We start from the raw sequence: 24,596 nt of genomic DNA, 5'->3' as shown, positions 1-24,596 counted from the left end.
TCTTCCCAGTAACGGTGACTGCGGAAAGGACTGCCCTGGGAGATGGAAGAGTCACTGTCCCTTGAAAGTTTTAAGGAAAGATTGGACATGGCACTTGATGATCTCAGAGGTGTTTTCCAACCTAATTGATTCTGCAATGGATGAAATAATGATCTATGTCTGATCTTCCTTGGTACCTGTGTTCCTTGCAATGTAGCGGGTGGCTCAGGAATGTGGTACCGCAGCACGGAACAAAGTTGGGAATCCGGCCCGCTACTGGCTGCAAGGCAGCAGCAGCCCGCCGGTGTCCCGGGGGGGCTCCCCGGGAAGGGAAGGGAAGGGAAGGGAAGGGAAGGGATCCTGCTCCCTCCCATTGTTGCCGCTCGCAAGGACCGTGCGGCGCGGGGGCGGCGGGGCCGGGGCTCGGGCGCACCCCCCGCCCCCGGGCCGGGCGCGCATGCACACACCGCCGCAGCGCCAGACGCGGAGTCAGACAGCCGGACACACCGACACACCGACACACCGGCGGCAGCAGCGCCGCCCCCGCCCCGCCGGGCTCGCTGCGGACCATGGCACCGGGGCTGCAGCTCGGCTCCTTCCTCCTCGCCCTCGCCGCCTACCTCGGCGGTGCCCGGCTCGCTGCAGGAGCGGCCGGCGGCAGGAGGGGCCCGGCGGCCGATGCGTGCGCGGGGAGGGTGAGTGGAGCGGAGCGGAGCGGAGCTGCCGGCTCCCCTCACGGGCAGCGCGGCGGGCACGGCGCGGGGTTCCGCGGGGTTCCGCGGGGTTCCGCGGGGCTCTGCAGCCGCTCCGGCCGTGCGGGAAGGAGGGAGGGAGGCAGAGAGGGAGCGGCTGCCCTGGGGACACTTCTGCAACAAATAACGCTGCCCCGGGGCTCTGCATCTGGAAGTTAATTGCGGCCGGGAGAGAGGGTGGCATTTCCCGGCTCGGGATATTTATGGGTTTCTCGGCGAGAGGAGAGGCAGCTCGTAGCCGGCGAGTGTGAAGAAGTCACTCAACAGGTCCTTTACCACCAGCGCTCGGCACTTCCCCGAGCCGACCTGGATAAAAGCGATCGCTGGGGCTTTGTTATTTTAATGATTCGAGGCCGGCTTGGGGTCTTAGCTCCGGGCCTGATCATTATACAGAGGATGTAGGAAATTTACGGGAGGGGGGAGAGGGGAGGAAGGTGATAAACGTTTTGTTACTGGTCTTTGCCTTTTGTTCCCGTTTCTGGCGTGTTTTGCTGTCAGACTTTTCTCGATTTATTTTCTTATTAATTATTTTTCTTTTTAAAATTTTTTACATATACTTTTAATCACTTCTGAGTTGTGTGTTTTGGTTCGTTCCTTTCCTTCCTCCTGATGGCTGGTTGCAGGTTTAGTTGGAGCGTGGTGATCCGGGAACACTGGAGGGAACACAACTGACTTTCATTGCTTTTCCTTTTTGTTAGACTGTCACTAAGGATTTTCTTGGTTTCAAATCAGATCCTTTGAGAACGTTGCTGCAACACAGAGTTCAGAAGTTTGTAGGGCATAGTTTAGAAAGGCGAAAGCATCAGGAAATATGTAAAAGGAGAGTGTGAAAAAACAAACTTCAAACCCTGATAAAGCTTAAGATCTAAACCTTTGTGTTTGATGGAACAGTTTCAGGTTTAGACTCCCCTGTTTGGTCTTTTTAGCAGAATTAGCAATAAAATGTTTTGGCTCATTATGCCTATTGTTTCACCAGACATGGGCAGGGTACTCAACAGCCTCATATATTTGTGTCGAGTATATTTGTGTCACTGTATATTTGTGTCAAGTTTTGCATCTTCTATTAAGTAAATTATCACTATTACAAATCATAGTACTTAACTTGCAATACATTTGAATTAATGTATATTGACGTTTATAGATATATGCAGATGCAGTTTGTTCTGGATTTTTTTTTTTTGCTTGCATAATGTCATTGTGTGTGTCAAACAGGAATCTATCACAATGTAATTATTTTGCTACAATGATTTTGACAGACTTTTAAATCAGCAAAACTTAGATTCTTTCCACTTAGCATAAACTCCCCCCCACCCCTTGTCTTTATTGCTCACATCTAATGTACCATTTTAGCTTTCAAAATATTTGTACTAGTTTCTGGTTTTATTGTATTTTCAGCTTCAAGTTCAGACTTCCCTAGCCAATTTATTAGATACCTTGTCTGATTGTGTAGTTATAATTTTGTGGTCTGGTTTTGCAACACCACCCTTGCACATGATTGCCTCCGTACTGCAGGCAGGGCAGCATTTATTAGAGTAATGACTGCAGGATGGTACCCATTGTCTCAGTTGTGTGGTATTTATCTTGGGCTGCATGTAAGTTTTGAGTAGACTTGACATGCTATTAAATGACTGATGGCCCCTCTAACACATTGTCTGCTCCGGAGCAGGGCTGCCTTTGAAGTAGTACCCTGTAGGAAGTAAAGAGACTATTTGCTCTATTAAAATTCCTTGGTATTTCCTCTGTTTAACCACAGGCCACTTCCCCTCTGCCACTCTAAACACTGCAGGGACACTGACTGATTGAAAAGACACAAGCCCTAAGTAATTGTATCCTATTCAAATAGTTATTCCTATTGCAGGTTATTTATAAGTAGTGTCTAATTAATGTATGTTAAGGGCATGAATAAATCTTAACATTTTATATAGAGAAAGTAAAAACGTCTAGTTTGCATTAAATGAAGTGGTTGAATTGAGGTAATTCTTAAGGGCATAAATAATCTAAAAGTATATAATTTAACTTTTAATGGTTGTTCAAGGAGAAATAAAATGTAGCTGGCTGGGTTTGTATGTGTATTTAGATATACGCACATTGGGTATTTTCTTCTGCTAAAATTGTAAATGTGGGTTGCAATTTCCTATGGTAAATCTTTTTTTCATCACAGATTTTTGAGAATCTGTGATCCATTTTTCTCCATATAAACACAGTTAATTTACATACATGCACAAGTAATGCATAAGTTTCTTTCACTGTACAAAACACAGTTTTAAGTATCCTCAATATTTTGTAGCAGTAAAAAACTGACTTAATGAGAGCATATTTCTGGACTATGATTAAAAGGACTTGATGAGGAAGTATTTGTTGGCTTTGTTTATAGCTCCTGAAACTATTAATATCTAATGTTTTCAAAACTAAAAATAAATCACATTCTAGATGTGATTTTTTGTTTGTTTTACATCTTCCATCACAAAATATATTTATAACCTGTATTATACATCTTCTCTGGTAATACACTGGCATTTGTCTTACAAACTCTATATGTGTGTAGCAGGAAAGCAATTAATATCAGGACAAGTAAATTAACATTACTGTGGCTAAGAATTATCAGATTTCAGTGGGTGCAGGACTGTAGAATTTGGATTCACTTTGCTTGGTGTAGGATTCCTTTCACTGATGTTTAGTAGGAATTTTGATGTATTCCAACACATAATATTATTTCACATTATGGTAGACGTTTAAAGTAGAATAGTATTGCAAAGTAGTTTTCCATATAGATGATCCTAGGATCTCATGTGCATACCTTTATCCAGAATAAAAGTAGTTCAGAGAAGGGCCTGTTTTAATCTAGAGTGTGTCCACATGGGGAGCTATTCTGGAAAAGTAGACCCTGAATTTTTCTCATGCTATAAACAAACCACGAGGTGCACAGAGAAGACAGATGTGTGATCTGAGGATGATTTGAATATATTCAGATTCATTTATTTGGTGTTAAACACGTGAGCAACTTTACTCTCAAGTTGTTTTGTAGATTCTAATGGGACTACACACGTGAGTAATTTTTTGCATATGTTTAATTCTTCTGAAAATCCTGGCATTAAATTATGTTCAGTATAAAATTTAAATTTAATGTGACTGTATGATGAGGAAGAATAAATAACCCAGCGTTTTACCAGCCCTCCCCTCCTTGTTAGCAGAGAGTTGTACCTTCCTTTGCTCTGCTAAGCAAAGCTGCTCAGACTGGAGGGCTCTGTTCCTGTGCATTCTCCCTGAAACTCCCTGTGTCCCCTCCTATGCTCTTTATGTAAGGAACTTTCTATTTCCTTTTCACTTCAGAGCAGAGACACTGAAGATTTCCTACTGTTCCACTCTTGGGAGCTCTGCCTGCCTCATTATTCTTTAGGCTCATGCTGCTGTGTCCCTACATTTATCTCCTCAAGCATACCAAAGTAGACTTCTACTTCTCCACAGTTAGGACTCTACCAAGCAGAGCTAGGTCATACAGAAATACTTTTCCCATCTGAGGACATGTTTTGGGAAATTTATTTTGGAGGAAAAACACCCTGTAAAATGGTAAGAAATTACCGAAGTTTAAATTTCTCCCTTCTATTTCATGTTATTTTCCAACAGTTAAAAAACCCAGATTTAAATACTCTTGCAGAGTATTAAAAATTTTTAAAAGGTATTAGGCAGAAGGCAGACCTAAGATGGAGCATGGTGGAAGGTGTTAATGTTTGCCATCAGGCTGTTCTTTAATCTGTGGACAGTTCCAGAGCTGCTTTAAAGCTCTGCACACCAGATGCCAGCAGTTCCCTGTCTGCCATTTTTTGGGAATTTATAGAATCAATAGATTTCTCTCCCTGGCATCCAGAACAATGTGATAGCATTTCAGAATTGATGAAATGTGTCACTTAAAGCTTCCCGTGTTCTGTGATTAGATACAATGCAACATGTTGAGTGCAAGGCTTTGCAGGCATGGTCAGTCATGCAGGTAGGCATCTGTATCACTTTTGTTTAAATCAGTTTGCCTTCAGGGTCCCTCCAGGGTTTGTTTTGGGGTTTTCTTTTGCATTTCATTTATTGAATAATGTAGCAGAGAATTGAGACCTCATTCCTACTCTAGTGTCAAAAAGTGTTGATGACAATCTGCCTATTTAAATGATTTTAAAAATGCACAAAGTAGCATAAATATGTTCATGTTTAAAGTCACAGATGACTTCTCAGGAACTGTGAGGCTCTAAGTTCAATGCTGTGTTTTCAGAATGAGCATTCAAATGCATGACCTAGAGGAAAAAGTATGGAAACATATGTTTATGTAATTGAAACTAACTCTCTGTATTAACAATGAAATTGTGTATTTCCAACACAATTGTGTATTTCCTTATGTGTTTGCATAAAACTGGGCAATCTGAATATGATGATAATTCATCAGCTGTTGACTTATCAGGGTTTCTGCAGTTGAAGTCACTTGGGACTGTTAGAGATTTGATTGATTTCCTCTCTAGAATGTGTCCCTTACTTTGGATGCTGAACTCCACTCCCCCCTCCAAATCTGCTTTTCAGTAAGTACAAGTATAGAAACTGCTGGAGCAGATTGTTAATTTAAACTCTTGAGACATTTATTTAAGAGCAAGTTCTGCTTTAACACATTAATACTTTATAGTCCACGGGAGAAAGGATGTTAAGCTGTCATGATTAGATGATACTAGCTTTTCTTTAGTTAATTACTTGGTAATGTTAATATAACATGGATGTTACTTACTTAAAACTGCAACATTTAAAGGGTGTTTAATAAGGACCGGCTGTCCAGCAGATCACTCTAAAGATGATGAAACAAAGCTTTGATGTGAGCTTGCCTGCTTAATTATGCTCAAAGGCTGAATTTTACCCATAAATTTACCATGTGTTTTTAGAAGCAAACAAGAGGAGTGTGAAGTATTCCTGCAGAGCTGTTAAGTTTGAATGACATTTTTAGTTTTTAAAAGTAATTTTTTTTAAATATATTGCTTTGATTTTTTATTTATTGCTACCAGTATAATGAGGTGGATCTGAAATACAATTTTTCTGAAAGTTTAGGTTAGTGCTGATGTTCCTATAGCAGTTTTTACCTTTTTTTTTATATTTAAAAATGAATATTATGCATTAATACATCACACCAAGGAAAAACCACATAAAAGTAGTATGAGATACATGAATGCTTATTTTTATATCCTTATCTCTATATGAATTATAAAAAAGGATTGAATGGAAGTTTAAGTTACAGTAACCTAAAATGATGTTAGGTTAGTACATCTGAAGTACTTTAGGATTTAGGTTATGGTAATGTGAGACTTTATTTAAGGGTCAGAATTTAAGTGCAGACTTGAAAAAGGATTTTATCCTCTCATGCATATAGTACTTAATAATTGTTTCACTGTCCTCCCCAGCTCTCCTCAAAAGGAGTGGCACATCCTGACACCCACTATTTCTATGGGATTTTATCATAAAAACTTTGACCAGATATATACTTAGTACAGTAGTGAATACAGGCATATGCCAGTAATGGATAGGTTCATTGCAATATTCATACAACAGAAACACAGGTATTGTCGCTCTGGTTAGCCAAAATTCTGCCAGCCAAACCAGGGTATAAATGTGTGTTTTAACATGCCCCAACTTGTTTTTCTTAGTAAATTGTACTTTGAGTGTCATGTCCAAGACACCATTTATGGATTTTAAAGGTACATTGTTCTCCTGTCACCTCTCATCTCTGCATGGGAGATTCCAGGAGTGTGAGGAAAGTCAGATGTGCATGTTGGGATTTGTTCTCCCAAAGTTTGATTTGGTTATTAAAAATAATTAAAGCTTGGATTAGAGTTTTATCAGGCATCAGCACATGTTCCAGGAGCTATTGTATTCTCTGAAATTCTCTCACTTGAAGGCTATTACAATATTATGTCACTATTGGCTATGAAGAATTGTTCCAGACATTCTATTTTTATTTTTCCTCCTTGGGCTGTTATTCAGCAAGACAGTAAATCTGCTTTTGGGGTGCATCAGACAAATTCCAATGAGCCCAAATAAATGTGAGAGGTAGCTTCATCCTAGGAGACTCCATGCTACATCAGCTATCACAGCTGAAAGCATAAACTCTGAGACGTGCGTTCTGATTCGGGAGAGCCAGAGCTGTGTCTGTGGCCGATCCGAGTCAAATCTGTTCCTCCTGGTGCTGTGCCAGCCCTGGCCGTGCCTGCGGAGCTGATGCGGCCTCGGGCGGCAGCGCGGGATGAGCGATACAGCGGCGGTCTGTCCCGCCTGTCCGTGCGTCTGTCCCGCCTGTCCGTGCGTCTGTCCCGCCTGTCCGCGGGTCTGTCCCTCCTTGCTGCCCCTGTCCGCGGGTCTGTCCCTCCTGTCCGTGGGTCTGTCCCTCCTTGCTGCCCCCGTCCGCGGGTCTGTGCCTCCTCGTCCCGCCTGTCCGTGGGTCTGTCCCTCCTTGCTGCCCCTGTCCGCGGGTCTGTGCCTCCTGTCCGCGGGTCTCTCCCTTCCTCCTGCCCACAGGATTGTCCCTTCCTCCTGCCTCTGCCCGGGGGTCTGTCTCTCCTGCCCCTGTCCGCCGGTCTGTCCCTTCCTCCTGCCCGGGAGTCTGTCCCTCCATCCTGTCCTTGGATCTGTCTGTCCCTCCTGCCCGGGGCCCTGTCTGTCCCTCCTGCCCGCGGCCCTGTCCCTCCCTGCTGGCCCGGCCCTCCTCCATGGCGGAGCTGCCCTGCGGGCTCTCGGAGGGCACTGCTCTGCAGTCTGCCCTTCTGCTTCCTCCAGCCTTTGCGTTGGGAGCGTCTCCCGCGGGAGGTTCGGGCTCTGTGCTGCTCTGGGCTCACGGGAACCATGAGGGGCTGTTGGGAGCGTGTGGAGTTCAAAGGGCTCCATGGCTGTGTGTGAGGGCCGTGAGCGCTACAACAACTGCACGGCCTCGGTCAGCTCCGAGGCTGCTTGAAGGACGTGAGGGCCCCCAGATCTGCTTGGAGCTGCACCTCCTGGGCTTTGGGCTTCCAAGTGATGGATTTGTAATGATCTGGCCGTGTGATCCTTTATCTCACAAAACTGTGTGTAATAACCATTCCTATACCCCCTGCTATATGGCCCTGCTGGATTTTCCTCATGGTTGGTGGGCAGACTTGGATTTTAATTTCTGACCTTGCCTATGTTCTTCACTCTTGTATCAGTGGGAGTGACTAGGTATTTCTGATCTTACTTCTGACTACATTCAAATCCAACCAAGCAATCAATGACTTCCCTGACTTTTTTTTTGTATACGGCTGTGGGAAAATTCCTGGTTGGCTGGCTATGAATTAATGAAAATCCTTAGAATGCTTCACTAATTATAGCTCCTGTGGCTTTAAAAATGCTATTCCCTTTTTTAATTTGAGAGAGGTCACAGAGGTTTACAGAAACTAAGAAAAGAAAACTTAACATCTGGTTGTGCTCTGTAGATGACTGCTTTTGTGTGAAGAAAAGTTATGGTGTCGCCTCAGCATCAAACACATTCAAGGTGATCCTTTCTAAGAACTCTTTGCAAGAGCCCTCCTTGCTCAAACTGTGTTTTCTAATTAACTTTGCTTTGTATTTTCAAATAGAGGATTTTAGTTCTCCAAACTAAATCCCAAACTCATACTGATGCTTAAAGTTCACCCTACCTTTAGAAAATTTATTTTCCTGAGTTTTGTAATTATAGCATAATATTTCCATATGTTTTCTAACATTTTCTTTAAAAGTTATGGAATTCCAAGATGAGGAGTCTGCTAGGCTGAATTCTGGTATTTATGAAAGATAATTTGTTCTGTGTTTGCTTATCTATGCTGAAGTTTCAGCTGTTTGTATATAAAATACTGAAGAGTAATCTGATTTGTGAAAGTCCCCTTTGTAAAACCTTAATTTTGCAGGCTAAAAGAGATTTTTTTTTCCAAATAAGGCAGGTTAAAGTTATATGTGAAATAAGTGTAGCTCATAGAAAGCATAATATGAGAATGTTTAGATCCAAACAGTTAATCTTCTAAATTGTTAAAATTAAAAGTTATCAGCTGCATAAGTTATCAGTTAAACATATGTAATTCCAGGTGTGACTGGTCTGGAGCCAGAAAGCATCAAAAAACCCACAATTTAGAAACTTACAACAGTCACATGATCTTTTTATATTAGACAGTGGTTTAAGCAAACTCCAAGCAGGCCTCTGTCCTCTGCTTGTAGAAACAACACCCCAGTCTGTTTTCCTTTCAAACATGGAAAACTGAGGGATTTCCTTCTGGTTTTATTTGGCTGTTTTGCTTAAAGAGCTAAACCCCTACCTATTAAAATCAGTGGCAACTTTGACTTTTGCTTTGATGGGGTTTTCCTTCATACTGCAAGTGGCTGTGGGGCTGCCTGGCACGGAGCTGCTGGGTGGTGCAAGCCTCTCCTGTGGCTGCTGCCTGGTGGCCCTGGGGATGCCACTGCCTGGTGGCCCTGGGGATGCCACTGCCTGGTGGCCCTGGGGATGCCACTGCCTGGTGGCAGAGGTCACGAGTTCACAGTGCACATCACATGGGGAGGGGTTGGGTGCTGTCCTCAGCAGGGGCAGTGCTGCAGAGCCACCCTGAAGTGCAGCCAGGGAGCTGAACAGCAGGAGCAGGACTGGGGGCACAGCTGGCCCACAGCTGGGCAGGGGCTGCTGCTTAGGCTTTGTTGATAATTGCTGTCAGTCTCACTGTTGCTTTGGGGTATCCTGGAGCAGCCCATGTAGTGTGTTCTTGTGAAGTGGGGAGTGCGCTGTGAAGTTGTGTCTTTGTTTATTCCACAGGAAAAAACTTCCTTGATTCCACCCTTAATGATTCTGTGGGTTTTTTCCCCCTCAAAGGTACCAGAGTAACTTTGGTTACAGCTGCCCATCCAGTGAAGAATTCCATTCTTTTCCTCTGTCTGAGCTATTAAGGTGCCAGTCTGTGTCTTGTCTCACAGCCCTTGTAAAGCCTGCCTGCTTCCTATTCCTCCAGCTTCTATGGGAATCAGTTTTATCTTCCTGTCTGGGCTTGCCCCCACTTGTAGGCAGTGGTAACAAAATGAGGATGAAGTTGAAACTGGCAAATTATGCAATTTTTGCCTAGCATAAAGGGTGCTCTGTCTGGATGAACTTTAAATACAGTGTGGAAAGGGGATGTTGCTGAATCACAAACCTTTTTGTCAAAGTTTTCAAGCTTGTGCTTGTGCCTTGGAGTTTGAGAGACGCAGGGTGTAAATGGGTGATTTAAGCTTCAGCCTATAAGTGAGAGCAGACCCTTAAAAGCTTGGAGTGGGATTCTGGAAAAGAATGGAGTGCCCTAACTCCTGTTAACTTTCAATGGAGTTTATCTCTTTTGTGGCTCAGGGGTGTAGATATGTTTTATATTGACTCAGCAGTGAAGCTGCTTAGTGAAATTCTCACTCCCATCTTTTCCTCCCACTTTGGTGTTGGTGTTTGCCTTTCCCTCCCCACCTGCTTTAATGTACCTATTTGTGAGCTGCAATGTAAATCACATTTTTAAAGCAACTTGAATTTAAAGTATCCCTGCTTTTTTTGTTTTGTTTGTTTTTCCCCCTTTTCACAACTGGAGTAATTTGAATGACATGGATAAAATGAGGTCCCCATGAATTTATGTTAAGTATATGTTCAGAATTGGTGAACTACAGCATGGAGGCAGAGGAACTGGACAGGGGAGTCAGGAAATCCCCAGGCTATTTTTGTGATTAGGCCCAGTGTTCCATGTAGCTATTCAGATGTTTTTAACATTCCCACCCTTAAGCTGTGTTAATTTAGGTACTCTGTTAAAGGTATCTCATCAAAAGAGTTTGAGGTTAGTATAATGAGCATATAAATTATTCAACATTTTTCATAGGAGTGTTTTTAACAGTGAGTTTTTCACAAGCAAGAAGATGATAATGTTTCAGAAATCGCTTCAGCATCTGTTGAAATGCAGCCAGCTCCGTGGTGCAATAGAGAGCTCACGGTAACGCTATACAGCCCTTCCTGCCAGGAAATGAAGAGCAGTGTATTCATTTGTAACCCAAGGGGGGCACTTCACCAGCCAGCCTATAGCTTGTGAATGGAATTTGGTCAGCTTGCCACTAAAATTACAGAATGACCCAGTGGGTCTTACTAACTCTCTTTTTCATACCTTGCTCTAAAGACAGCATCTCTTATTAACACTGTGTCTATGAGCAAATTTGTGCAGTTAGGGAGTACAGTTGAGGATTATTCTCTATTGTAAGGAGCTCTCATTTTGTTTACTCTGTCAAAATTTTATCTGAGGACTTCTGGTACTGCTTCACAAATTATGCTTTAGTTATGAAAGAATATCTAGGGTTTTGCTTTTTCTGTTGTTGACTACAAAAAGTTTAGCTAAGATACTTTTCAAAGAACCAGTAAAATGATTTATTGCATAGTTACAACTTTGCTTTATTGTTTAATTTTCTGTTTTGGACAACTTATGTTGGTGGTGTTTAATAATCAGCTTCTGACAGGAGGAATAGCTTAAGTACAAAAAGTGTTAAAGTAAGAAACAAAAAGAAAAAACAAACACCTAACTCAGTCAGACCCTTAACAGGTGAAAAGTTATTTTTCCATGCTTCTTCAGAACATCAAAGGAAACAAAACCTTTATCTTTTATTCATTAGCTAGGAATAATGCAAGTTAGGATAGCTTAGGTTTCTCCTTATAGTTGCATTTGTAAGAGTAATTCAGTAATCATGCCATTCACTTTTGGGGTTCTTTTTCATTAAGGACCACTGGCCGTGAAATGTCATGCAGAGGTTTGAAAATGGGACATTCAGCTCACCAAAGAATGAGCTACAACAACAGAAGTTTCTTTTTATTACCTTCTGGCAGTAAATGTAGGAATCAAAGTCCCGAATAAGTGATAGAATAACATCCAGTATTGTCTAGCAATGCTGGTAGCTGTGGATGATGATTGCTCAGTGTAACCACATTGCATTTGGTTTACATCTTTTATTTATTGTTTATTATATTTCATTAGACCATTGAAGCTCCAGTATGCAGACTCCAGTAGTTTATCTGTGTGCTTGTCTGTGGCAAGCTGACTTGGATTTCTAGGTGTGATTCCTCCCTCTCCTCCCCCTGTGGTTAGGTTTCACTGCAACAAAAAAAATATTTGTTTCCATGTATATATCTTAAAATTATATCCAAGTAATACTCCTGTTAAAAGCTATAATTTCTACTGGAAGTGAAACTTGATGATCTTTGGATCTACTTCTCGGTTTACTACAATAATGTGATTGTATTTTATATCTTCCTGTTCGGTGTTTTAGGATTAGCTATGTATATGTTCAGCTTAATGTTGATAGAAAGGAATCAAGTGAAAGTTTGTGAGAAACACAGGTTCAATTTAACTTTTTAATCTGTGTATTTAACTGCTGTCTTAAAACTTACGTTGCATTCTGGCTTCTTAAATAAGATGAATGCCAGAAGACAACTTGTTCGTTGTCATTCTGTAAAGAGACTTCATTTCTTAGAAGTGACAGTGACTACTTCCTGCAGAAGAAGATCAGATAGTGTGTGTGGATCTTTCAAAATAAAAGGTCAAACAATTAGTGTAAATGCTTTTCCAAGCATTTTAAAATTCAGATGAAATTTTGTCATAATTTGATCAAAGTCACATAACCTGTGGCTCTGTTTTTGTTACACATGCTGATGGTCTGTGGATAACGTTACATTTTTTCAGCATGAAACTGAACACTTCAAATCCCTAAAGCAGGCTCAAATTTATGGTTAATAAAAGAATATATTGTACTGGATGTCATCTGTTATATCACTCTGGGAACAGAAACTGGCAGTGAGTGGACAGGAAATATTTCCATTTCAAATCACTTCAGTCTATGGTCTAGAGTGAAAGTGTCTGATTTCAGGAAAATCACTGTGAATATCCATGTAATAGAAATATTTAAGAAGAGTATAGGCTCTTTCAAATATGTTTTTTTGCTTTATAGTGTTTTATGGGTAGATACTACTTATCCATGTAATAGAAATATTTAAGAAGAGTATAGGCTCTTTCAAATGTTTTTTTGCTTTATAGTATTTTATGGGCAGATACTACCTATTAATGTCATATATTTTCTTTATTTCACTCTTGATCCCTTAACCTTTTCAAGGCAGAAGGAATAGTAGAAATGTGTACTCAGGTACCTCTGTGTGCCAAGTAAGCAGCAATTTGATGAGTTGCTGTGCAGTGGCCAAACTGCTTCAAAGTCTCAGAGCTTTGTGTTTGTAATTGGTTGGGTTTTGAAGAGTGTGAATTCCTGTGTGTTGGTTGGGTTCTGCCAGCTCAGTGCATTTCTTCAGGTTGCCTCCTCTTCAAATGTATTATAAAGTGTGAGATCCATGGACTGTAACTTTATTAATGGAAACTTGAAACAGCAGAAATTTCGTATTGTGTTAAGTGGTCTGTGTTTTGAAGTATTTAAAGCATTTCAATTAACTACATTTTAAATGGACATGTTTGTCCAGGGAACATGAAAACCAACAAACCATCTTTATCATGTATTAATGTATCCTGAAATACTCAACCCTACATCAAGTAAGTTATTCAGGTGTGTGGAATTTTTTTCAACTGTGCAGGAACACAAAATAGGAAACAAGCCTTAATAGGGTGAAGATTTATTACTTAATTTGGGCAGTATGGAAAAGTTTTATTATCTGAGGTGTAGGCTAAAAATTAATTAATTAAGTCTGTATGTAAAAACAAAGCACTTCTACCTTTTGAAGATAAAAAAAGTTTGATCAAAGGATTCGTTGTGGAACCTGTTATTTACTGTGAGCCTCATGCAAGGACATGAGCTGAAACCTGCCTCTCGTGTGCTGTGCTTGCTTGAGCAGCTCATTGCTTGATGTGGGATTCTAAAAGGATTTTTTAAAAATTTGTGTGTTTTTGTAATTTTAGTGAGATGGGTGAAATGACAGTTTAGGGTACCCTCCTTGCAGGTTCCTCTGGCTTTTAAGGACAGTATGGAATGGTCTGGATCTTATTGGTGCTGCTTGTGTGGAAGCCAGAGGTATTTCTTTAGTGCAGCACAGCAGGGGTATTTTTCCTGAGGCTAAATTGACTTTGTACCTTTCCTGCATCTTGTCAGAGTAGGCCATGACAGAACAGATCCATATGCCAAGCCTGCATTTGTACCTCAAACATTTGATTTTGATGTTCATGTAATTTTTCCCACAGTACGATTTCCTATTATTATTTATTAGTGAGTATTGAAATTTTTAATTTAAAAAAATTTGATTTGACTAAAAAATTCAATGTTCTCAAGATACAGATTTTCTTTGCCATGGGTTTTTGTTTGTTTATTTGTTTGGGTTTTCTAGGTTTTTGGTTGTTTTTTTTTTAGTCAGATAATTCAATTTTAATCAATAATAAAAGAACAAAAAGTGTTCCAAGGTTCTAGAAAAAGATTTAGAATGGAAATCTTGCAAGAGATAAATAGTAGTTAAGCAAATGGCACCAGTGAAATAATTTAAAGCCCAGGCAGGTTGTGGTACAGGTTGTGTCAGTGCTTTAGCAGATATCACATTTCATGTCAAGTACTGTATTAATTAGTATGAGAAGGGCAGTTATGAACTGGCCATGTACCATACAGATAGGATGTGTAACCTTTGCTTTGGCCAACTTCCAAAAGCACTTAACATGAAATACTCAGGAAAAAATGGATCTCCTGAAGTGTTTAGCTTGATCAAGTGTATTATGAAGTGGGTTATCCAAAGGGTGTGACTTTCAGCAGTGGAAACTGAATGCAGTCAGACTGGAGTTTCAGTTCCATTTCAAACCTTAAAGCTCTCTTTCAAATATTGTGTCTAAATTCCCTTTTTTAGTAGTTAAAAACTGCAAGGGACTTGATAGCACAGAATGCCTTAAGAGTTTGCCAGTACAGATATATTTAAAACACACATATTGCCCTGATTTTTTTTCCAAACAGTAAAATTTAGCAATACTTAATGCTTTTTTAATTCAAGAACTGAAGATAGATGAGCACACAGGAAAATTTGAATGAAAAAAAGCATGAAGAAAAGTCAGAATACATTGTGAAAAGCCTCAAGAATCCTGATGGCAGAAACTATTCAGTGTGAAGGAGTGGTTGAATCACAAGGTGAACTTTATTCAAGGTTGGCAATTCTCAGAAACATTCTCACAAATGTTTCCTCAGAAAACTGTGTTTTGATAGTTTTATTTTGTTGTGTTCAAATTCCTGGTGTTGATTATTTGGTGGAGCTTTTCCTGTTTGTCTGTAAGTGGGGGAGCTCCAGTTTGCCTGCAGAGACAGGTATAGTTGGAAAATTGGAATATTTTACTACTATTTCTTCCAAGTATCCTTCAGGTGAGCAAGAAGTGTTTGTGCAGCTTTGTGTCTGTTTCTGACACTTCCAAATGGAATTTTTTTGGCTGCAGATATGATGGCTGTACTCTGTAGAGGGGAACCAGGGGTGTAAAAATTCCCTGGCAGCCAAAGCTTTAAATCTGCAGCCACCAAATGTATCTGCCTGTGTCTCTGAAGTTCAGCCATGTACATCAGCACGCAGCAAGCACTGGACCTTCTAATCCTCTCTGTTCAATGTATTACTGCTTAAGCTTGGAGCAATTTCCATCTTCTCTGTGGACCTGGACTAGACAGAGGCTTTGAGAAGGAATTATTTCCTAAAAGTGCATCATTCAGCAGTAAGAATCTCTCTTGGCAGAGATTTTGGGAGGTGGGAGTAAAAAAGTGGAGCAGCAGCAGAACCCAAGCCTGTCTCCATAACACAGCTGAGGGAAAGGCAGCACAGCTGAGGCTTGAGCCTGCCTGCAGCTTCTCCATTACCTGAGGGCAGAGAAGAAAGGGAGCAGTACTTGATTTCTTCCTAGGATTTGTAGGAAAAGGGAACAGTTGATGTACAAGAACATTTACTTCTAACCCAAAAGTGGTTTTGGTCATTGTGTTTGACATGGTGGCCCCTCCATTTTTCTGGCTTATTTTTTCTGCTCATCCACAAATGTCTGGAGCAGTCATCATGCTGGTGTGTTCTGAGACAGCAGCAAGCTGCCCCTCACTTCTGATGACTAAAATGTAAAGCATGGCTGTGTATGGAATAAATGTAGCACTTGTTGTGTCCCCCCTGACAGTGAACTTAGTGCCAAAGGCTCCTGTTCATTGCCACTGAGTAGTGCCTGTCACATTTCAAGTCCTTCTCATTGCCCAAAGCTTTTTGAGTTCTGTAGCTCACAAAGATGGGAACTTTGGGAGGAGATCCTTGTGTTGCGTTAAGGAAAGTTGGTTTTTTGCTTCATCTCCTGTAAAAACAAGTTTCATGTGAAGTATTAAAAACACTATTGGTGGAGTGGCAAATGATTCTTTAAAGCTAGAACATGGGGGTTTGGCAAGTAAGGTTATTCCTGGACTAGAACCATACTGCTTATGAATTCAGTTTTTAAATCTCATGGATGAGTGTGTGTTTCTAAACAATTGTGTGTTTCTAAATCCCTAAGAAAAGGTTTTTATGTCCAAAATAATTGTGTTATTTCAAAGGGAGGGATTAAGATGGAAGAATCCCAAATCCTATCTACTTAAAAAGTTTTATGAGTTCTGTGGCACTTTAATCAGTGCAGTTATTGTTAAATTACCTAGGCACCACATCCTCCTGAGCCAAGGCTTTGGTTTATTTATATGTTGGTCCTACAAAACCAATGTACATTAATATTCTTTGCAGTCATGGTCTCTTATGAATATGTAATACTTTCTGTACTTGTGCCTGTGTGTTTCATTCATGTAAGTAAGAACTAAAGTGAACTTTCTAAGAACATGCATTTCATATTTTCTGATGGCAAACTCACAAAGAATTTCAGTGACTTTCAAATAGTACAGGAGAAATATCTGTGAGGAAACAGTCTGAATACACCAAAACGAAATAGATGTGCTATGTCAAATTTTTCACATTCCAGCCTTTATGTGATCTTCTGCTTTAAAGATTTCCTTGAAAGCAGCTGTTTTTAGCATTTTCAGAAGTTACAAATTGGATAAACTCACCCTGTACTGCAAATAGAGTATTTGTAGTCTCCTTGCTGTGAGGTTGTTTGCAATGAAAATGTCCAACAATGCAGTAAATTTCAGATTAGAATTTTCTATAGGTCAAGCAGTTATGAATAAATCCACAAATCCACATTTGATGACAGTTTCCGCAAGTGATTTTGTGTGTGTGTGTGTATGTGCACTTTGGCATTATATTGAAAAATGAAGAGTGAAAAACCCACCCTGAATTAGTCATAATTGTGAATTGTGTTCTGGCTGAAGCTTAAAACTGAACCTATGAAGTCAGTGCTAGTTACTTTTACAGATTTTCTTTTCCTTTGGATGAAATTGAAATCAAACTAAGAGCTTGTGCTAGGAGTTTCCAGATTGAAAGGTAGGAATTTGGCAGCAAAAAATTGTTAGGGAACCGTTTATGATTTTGGAAATAAGCTCCTTTAGTTGTTTTCCAGGTGCCACTGCGTTTGTTCAGCCTTAAAGGCAAAGACTTTCTTTTTGGATCTGTCTCACTTGGAAGTACTTATTTAGGAGAAGCAGCAAACCTTTATGTGCATAAAATCTTGAAAGATACAATTTGTAACTCTGAAGTATTTTTGTTTGCTTTTTTCCCTGATGTTCCCTGTCCTCTGAAAGCTACATAATTTCTTAATGTGGTAAGCAAAAGGAATGAATGAACATACCTATATATGTTATATATATGTTAATATAAATAACACATATCCACTGATCTATCATGCTTCAGTCACTTCTTGAAATATTTTCTTGTTTGTCTTCTGTGTTTCAACATCTTTATGCGACAAAGACTGCCTCAGCCCATGGCTCTGTGTGCACAGTAAGTGCACAGCCAATAAAATGAATGAAAAGAGACTGTTTAATTTTTTCATGGACAGGTTAGTTTAGAAGTGCTTGGGCATAAGCTAAAATTCAGTGCTCATGCAATCATTCCAGTAAGTGTGAGGAACCCTGTGGGCTTACTGAGGTTGTGGATAATTTCCTACAGGAGAAGAAAGACCCTCTATGAGTGGAATAGTCAGCTTGATTTGACAGTGTGCTGTGCAGTGTCTTAAGCAGTAAACATCCACTACAGGTCTCATTAATGTCTTCACCATTATTTCAGATACGTTATTCTGTTTGTTGTTTAGAGCACAAGTCAGTGTTTCTCAGACTAATTTGTCTTGGGTCCCTCTAAAAGCAGCTTTACCATTTGTAGCCCCTTTCCTTCCCACTCATCATCACCTCTCCTGCACCTGTCTTGGCATTGCTTTTTCTCCCCCTTCCCAAACACCTCGTCTTTTCTTGGAATTCTGCTGCCAGGGGTCAGGTCCCACAGTTAAGAGAACACTGCTTTGGCTACAGACTTTTGGCTTTTGTCCAAATATCTTGAGACCAGCACATTTCAGTATTGTTTGTGGGAAACGGGCTGTATTTGAAAATATTTATTAACTTCTGGAGGCTTTTTGGTTGTTTTGAGAAGGCTTTAATTTACCAAACATAATTTGCACAAGAATGTTGGAAAAAATAAACTGTGTCAGTGCAAACAATAGAAAACTTCTTAGGCAAACTTTCCAATTGCATGAGAGAAATCAGAGCTGATACTGCCCATTCTGTGCCATGCTTTGCTGCATTAAATTCCTGAGTGTGACTCAGAGATTTAAGATTTTCACGGTAGGTGGTGAGCAGTATAGATTAAACTTGCTTCCTTTGTTGTTGTGCCCTGATAGCTGCCTGTTCCTTAAAGAAACCAGCTCACATCATCTCAGTGAACAGCTGCACGGAGCCGTGCTGCATCTGAAGAGCTGTGCTGTAAATACTTCTTGTGTTTCTCCTTGCAAAGGTTTCTCACTGCTCTGTCAGACAGAGCAGTGTAAGACAACCTTCCACTGCCTTCTGAAGATAGAAACCAAGCCAGGCATGAATGGGCATAATGGAAAGGCGTTTTTACTGGTTTGGTTTGGTAGGTTTTCTGTTTTCTTTTGTTCAGATGGGATATGCTGTGGCTCGTGCTCTTCAGCCAGCATACTGCACCTCAAAAATTCCCAAAGACCCCATGAAATGAGTATCCATGAATACCTTTCAGGACCACTCCTCCCCTGGTGGGATTTAAGCCAGCAGCTGTTCAATTCAATATTTTTTCTTGATAGGAGGACATTGAGAAAACCATATCTAGTCAAAATGGCAGAAGGATTGTTCAGACAAAATGTAGTTACAAAATGTAGGAAGTCAACCATAAAACCATCACTGGTGGTTGGGCTCAGTGATCTAAAAGTATTTTCCAGCCTAAATGCTTCTATTATTCTAAGATGTTCCATCATGCTCACAAGTGATGGTTTTCTCTCCCAGCCAATGTATTATTTACAGTGAAGTAAAAGCAGTGCTTTGCCTTTGGTGTCTCAGGTGCTCTGGAGACACATTCAGCTCCTCTGCAGCTGAACTTGTGTGCAGTGGCTCTGGATGAAGCAGTGGAACACTAAATAGCCACCAACAGAGAACCAACCAAAATCTGTGAGCTTCTTGTAAATGATGCTGCTTGTATAAGAACAAATACAAACTATGCCAACTTAGTAAAAGAAGTTAAAAGCAACCTATTTAGAAGAGTCTAGGTTCCTCTTTAAAATATTAAATAGACACCAAGAAGTCTGATGCATTAATTCACTTCAATTCACTTAAATTAAAACTTATTTCTACAGTGTCACTGAGAGGTGTTTTAAAATGCTATTCCCATAATTTGTGCATGCAGTGCAGGAATATATATGTATATATATAAAGAGGTAAATCTGAACAAAATTCCTGGTTGCAGTTGTCAGTCACACCAAGTTTATAAGTAATAACAATACAAACTTATCCACCCAGGGCTTAGAATTCATTCTGCAGTCAGTGGAGTACACACAACTTGCATAGCAAACATCAACATGGATTATGCATTTTTTTATATTCTCTTGAAAGCAATTCAAAATGCAAACATCTAAATAATACAGATAATTCATCATTTTACTGATGACTCTAGAAATAGAAAATATTTTACTTGGTTGAAAGCATCAATAAAGCTTTGAAAGAAGAAGAGCAGATGTCAAATATAAAGCCCTTATTTTACTGAGCAATGAGCATGATAAACATTGATTATTCATCTTGATGCTAAAGTTCAAAAACAATTGTCCCTTCAGTTTGCCTCATGGGAGTGTGAAATTAGGACCATGTGTGTGTTGATGAACAACATGTGAAAGATGAATCATGATTACTGTTTTGGTCTGCTGCACAGGGCTGTGCTTGAGGGGTTGTGATTTCCTACCTCCTCCAGCAGATTGCTGTAATTAGTGCTAGCATCCCTCTCTGTTTCCCTGTATGTTCAAGTAGCTGCCTGACAGTATCTAGCCACACACATAAATTGGCTTTTTTGAATGAAAGAGTGTTTGCTCAAACGAAGAATGTTGGAGGATATTTCAATATTGTTTGTAATAAAGATTAGTTATAGAGCTATTCTGAAATCACCCATCCGTTTCTGTCACCAATGCCATCTCTGGCAGGGATTGCCAGATATGAAAAATAGATGTTTCTTTCAAATATGAAACACTATATGTTCTAGGTTAAAAAGAGGAGGGAAAAGTTCAGTAAAATCAAACAGAGTTTTAATTTCATTTCATTCAACTGTATTTAATTTATGCCTCTGGCAGCAGACATGAGTTAAATTTAACTTCTCTTGGAGGCACAATTAGTTCCTGTGGTTACAAATTTCATTTTAGCTTTATTTCTGGATATGTAATCCTAACTTTGTTTCTCTCTGGCCTAGTAATGGGTGAAAGAGTTGTCATAAGTGCATTTCATTACTGAGCTGTTACTGTAAATGAGGGCTGGGTATTAGAAAAATATAAACAAACAAGAATAGAGGTTAAGACTTCATATAATAGTCTTTGTTTTTTTTAATACTTGTGCTCTTTCATGTTGAAAGATGGATGTTTAAATAAAATGAAATGCCTGTACATGCCTTGAACACCCAAATGAGCTATTCATTCTTCAGGAGATGATGTGTATTGCTCTCACTTAGATCTGTGCTGGCTTGGGATATCTGGGGATCTTAACCTTAATTACTCAGGCTGTTTATACAGATTGAGGAACAGATCCAGCATTGATCTCTGTGATTTGAGGTGTGTGATGGAAATTCTTCCTGGCTTGCTTGGCCAGTATAGATACAAGATTTGGATTTTAGCTTATCATGTTTTCTGTGGAGTTCTGTGCTTTGAGCTCTCATAATGTGAGATTTAATGTGGCTAATGCCTCCTCTGCTCCCCCACCTTTTTGACAAATAAGGTTATTTGTAATTTAATATGTGTGCATTTCAACTTTGATTATCTGTTCAAAGATCAATGGTCTAGAATTCTTCAGAAAAGATGTTTTGGCTGTTTTCTTTCCTATGTATGTCTTCTCAGTCCACATGTATAGATGTATGTAGACCACAGCGATTTTGTAGGAAAAGCTCCAGGACACAGAGACTTGTTTTCTAGTAAAGTTCAAAATAAATTAAATTAAACAAATGGAAATTCAACAAATGTTCTTGGTTAATTAATGATAGAATCACAGAATGGTTTGGGTTGGAAGGAACTTTCAAGATTCTCTAATTCCAACCCCCCTCCCACGGCAGGGACAATTAGCTAAGAATTCAGAGCCCTGAGGCCATAACATTAGTATTTATAGTTTTGAAGTAAATGCTCTAAACAAGTTCTCCTAGCTATAAGCCACCTAAATAGCACAATTACTTTAATTCAAAACCAAGGGAATGCTTCCTGGAAGAATATATTTTTAAACTCACAAAGTAAGTCCTTGAGGGGTGAATACTGCAGTTCAGCACGATGAAATTGTCTGAGTAGCTTACATGTTTTAACTTCTAACTAAAATAACAATTATTTAATTCAATACTTTGGGGTGACCCTAATTCTCTCACTAATTACTGCAGCCTTTTTGTACCTTTTCTACACTTGAGAGTAAATTTTTGCCACTAGTGAGTCTTATGTGCTGCATAAGTTCAGCAGAGTTTGGCTTCTGTTATGTCTGTCTGCATCTAAATTATCAGTGCTTGTGGTATATTTGTTTATGCTTATACTGTTACATATTTTGTTATGTCACCATAATCCCAGCAGCAATGCAATTAAGGGAGAAGTGTTGCCTCTTTATTTTAATATAGCATATAAAAATCCTATCTAATGAATAAAAATACATGTGATAATTTTCTGTGGAGTTTAGTAAAATTTGTGTCTCCCAAATCTTCAGCTCTAGGACAAAAAGAAGACAAGTAACAATTGATTTGATGGTTTATCTCCCTTTATATAAAAGTCAGTAGTTACTTTTTTGTGATTTTTAAATCAAATAAATCATGTCTTTGTTTTGCTGTAAGTTAAATGACATTTAATAAAGATTAGAGAAGCAGAAAATGAGTCAGACTAGAACAGGTATTAATAGAAAAGTTACAACTGAAAAGAAAGACTCCTTCCTGTTTCAGGAAGCTTTTTTGTATAACAGCTGGTTCAGTGCCAAACTAAATCAAACTTAAACAATTAAAAGCTACCTAAGAAGAAAGGGAGATTACAAATTTAACTTGTAACAGTACTATCAAAGTTTGAATTGCTTTCATCCTTTAGGAGCTGTTTTAAGGGTTTTTTTAAACTTGACAACTCCTACCTTGTTGTCCTTTGTACATGCCTGGGTCTGACTGTGGAGAGACACAGGGAGTGCTCAGACATGATCCTGACAACTTCTAATTCCTGCTGCTGGCCTTTTCTGCTGATGAGTTTTGCTCTTTGCATTGTAGCACTGAACCCAGATACAATTCTATATAAATAGGTGGTATTTTTTTTAAGCTAATGGTAAATATTATGTATTTTGCCTTTCAGGGAATGATATTGTATCATAAGAATCAGTATTCCAGTTTTCAGTTTGGTGTCTTGTGAGGGTGATGCTACATTTTGTGTTTCAAAACAATTTCAGTGCTTTCTGAGGGGGAAGGTATTTCATATCTGAGGGCCAAAGTTCTTTTCTCTAAGTAGAGAAGAGACAGCAGACTCATCAACCTGGGTTTCTCCCTGGCAGAGCAGTTCTCTGGTTGGTCTTCAGTTTGCAGTATTGGCTTTGACAGAATTTGATAAAAGAGTGTCTGAGGTAGCATGATGAGTTTCTGCAGTGTCATTCTCTTGGAAGTTCTGATGCTCTTTTTCATGGCTGTGAGTGGAAAACAGCTCTTTGGCCTCTCTCCTCTCCTCCCTGTTTCCCATTAAACCCCCAGTTTGGTTTGTCATTAAACTTTGATTAAAGGTATGGTTTTTGTACATACACAATTCACCTAGATGGTGGAAGTTGAGAATATCACATCATTTTCTCCCAAAAATAAGCTTCTATGATTCCCATCTACTGGGCAGATCATACTGCTTCAGCCACAATTTCAGGTCTCCATGCAAATACAAAATTCAGACTTTCCATATCTTTGTTTTTCCTCTACAGGGGCTGTCATCAGTCACGAAGAACAATGGACTACTCAACATCACCTTTAAATATGACAGTAAGTTGAAAATCTGCACTATGTTCACAGAAATCAAGGACTCCATCACAGTTGTCAATATATAGCGACGTGTCTCTTAAAATGGCTCTAAGAATGGCATAAGCAAAATAATGTCAAAATACTGACATAATTTTAAAATCTAGAAAATTTGTGTCTGCTGGGTCTGGTAGATGTTCTCCTGTGTCTCACTGATAATGAAACTATCTAAAAATCTGTAGAAGTTTCTCTTTTACATAATTTGTCTGGTATTTGACTGGAGCATTATAGAAAATTATTTTAGTTAGTGAAAGGTTCAGTACACACAAGGACATAGGAAAGGATTATTTTGAGCTTTATGCAGCTTTTCTCTGATGTGTAATTTTGGGTGAGAATGGCATAATGTGTGTCTTGAGGTAGAAAATATGTTCCTTTGTATTTGTAGACAGGTAATGTATTTTAAAAATTGTCTTTGCAAGGATTAATATGAATATTGAATAGCTTCTTGTCATTTAGTTGAATCAGTGGGAACCTTTCAGTAGCTGCAGTGTTCAAGGGCCAGTGCAGGACTGCTCTCTACATTTGCAGTGCAGACAGGTGCTTTAGAGCTGCAGCAGCTGTGGTGGGGTTTGCAGCTGAACTGAGAATAAAGTAATTTCTGGCATGGTAACAGTGATAAACAGGTTCAGCAGTAACACTTCAGACCTCTTCAAACATCTGCTAAATGGCTGTATCTTATTGTTGGGGGGTATTTTAGATGTTTTATCATCTTTGCTGTCTAGTTGTCAAAGCAGGACTGCTAACTACATTAAGAATTGATCCTTATGTGGGCAGCTAGTGGCCATCATGTATAAACTCAATGTACAGTCAAGACAAGGTCTTAATTTACATTAAAACAGTGTTTGTTTTAATGCCAGTGCAAGTCATAGGGTTTTTTTTCTGCCTACCCAAAGAAATTACCTCAGATGTGGAATGTAGGTAAAGTTTCGTCATTGAGAGCATGTATCAGGAAACCTAACAATAGTGATTTGTTTCATTCTGATCATCCTTTTGCTCCTCTATTTTTATGTTAATTCCTGAGTTTGCAACCCTTTACTGTGATTTTTTTAAAATTTAATTTGATCTTAATACTTAAAATGAGCAAAATTTAAGTGTGTCAGATTGTACAAGATGTAGGTGGTCACTACAGAAGTATGTTTGGGTTTTTTTCAATCTAGATAGCACAAACTAGGAAATGGTACCAGTTGGAACAGGAATCCCCACATTTGGTTAACACAATGAGTCTGTTTAAATCCCAGTATGTG

At 39.5% G+C, this 24,596-nt stretch overlaps 1 protein-coding gene across 1 annotated transcript in view; it reads left to right on the top strand.

Annotated features, from left to right (window-relative positions):
- The first annotated feature begins 483 nt into the window (after positions 1-483).
- The window catches only part of IL17RD (interleukin 17 receptor D), a 43,301-nt gene continuing 19,188 nt past the window's right edge, over positions 484-24,596 (top strand). The window contains exons 1-2 of the mRNA XM_039695550.1: positions 484-674; positions 23,259-23,316. Of these exons, the coding sequence (XP_039551484.1) occupies positions 549-674; positions 23,259-23,316 (184 nt within the window). The 5' untranslated portion in view covers positions 484-548. The remainder of the gene's footprint in view (positions 675-23,258; positions 23,317-24,596) is intronic.

This window comes from Passer montanus, unplaced genomic scaffold (genome assembly GCF_014805655.1).
Source record: "Passer montanus isolate IOZ18808 unplaced genomic scaffold, ASM1480565v1 scaffold9, whole genome shotgun sequence".
Lineage (NCBI taxonomy): Eukaryota > Metazoa > Chordata > Aves > Passeriformes > Passeridae > Passer > Passer montanus.
Note: the sequence above shows the minus strand (reverse complement) of the source record. Positions and strands in the feature narration are given on the sequence as shown.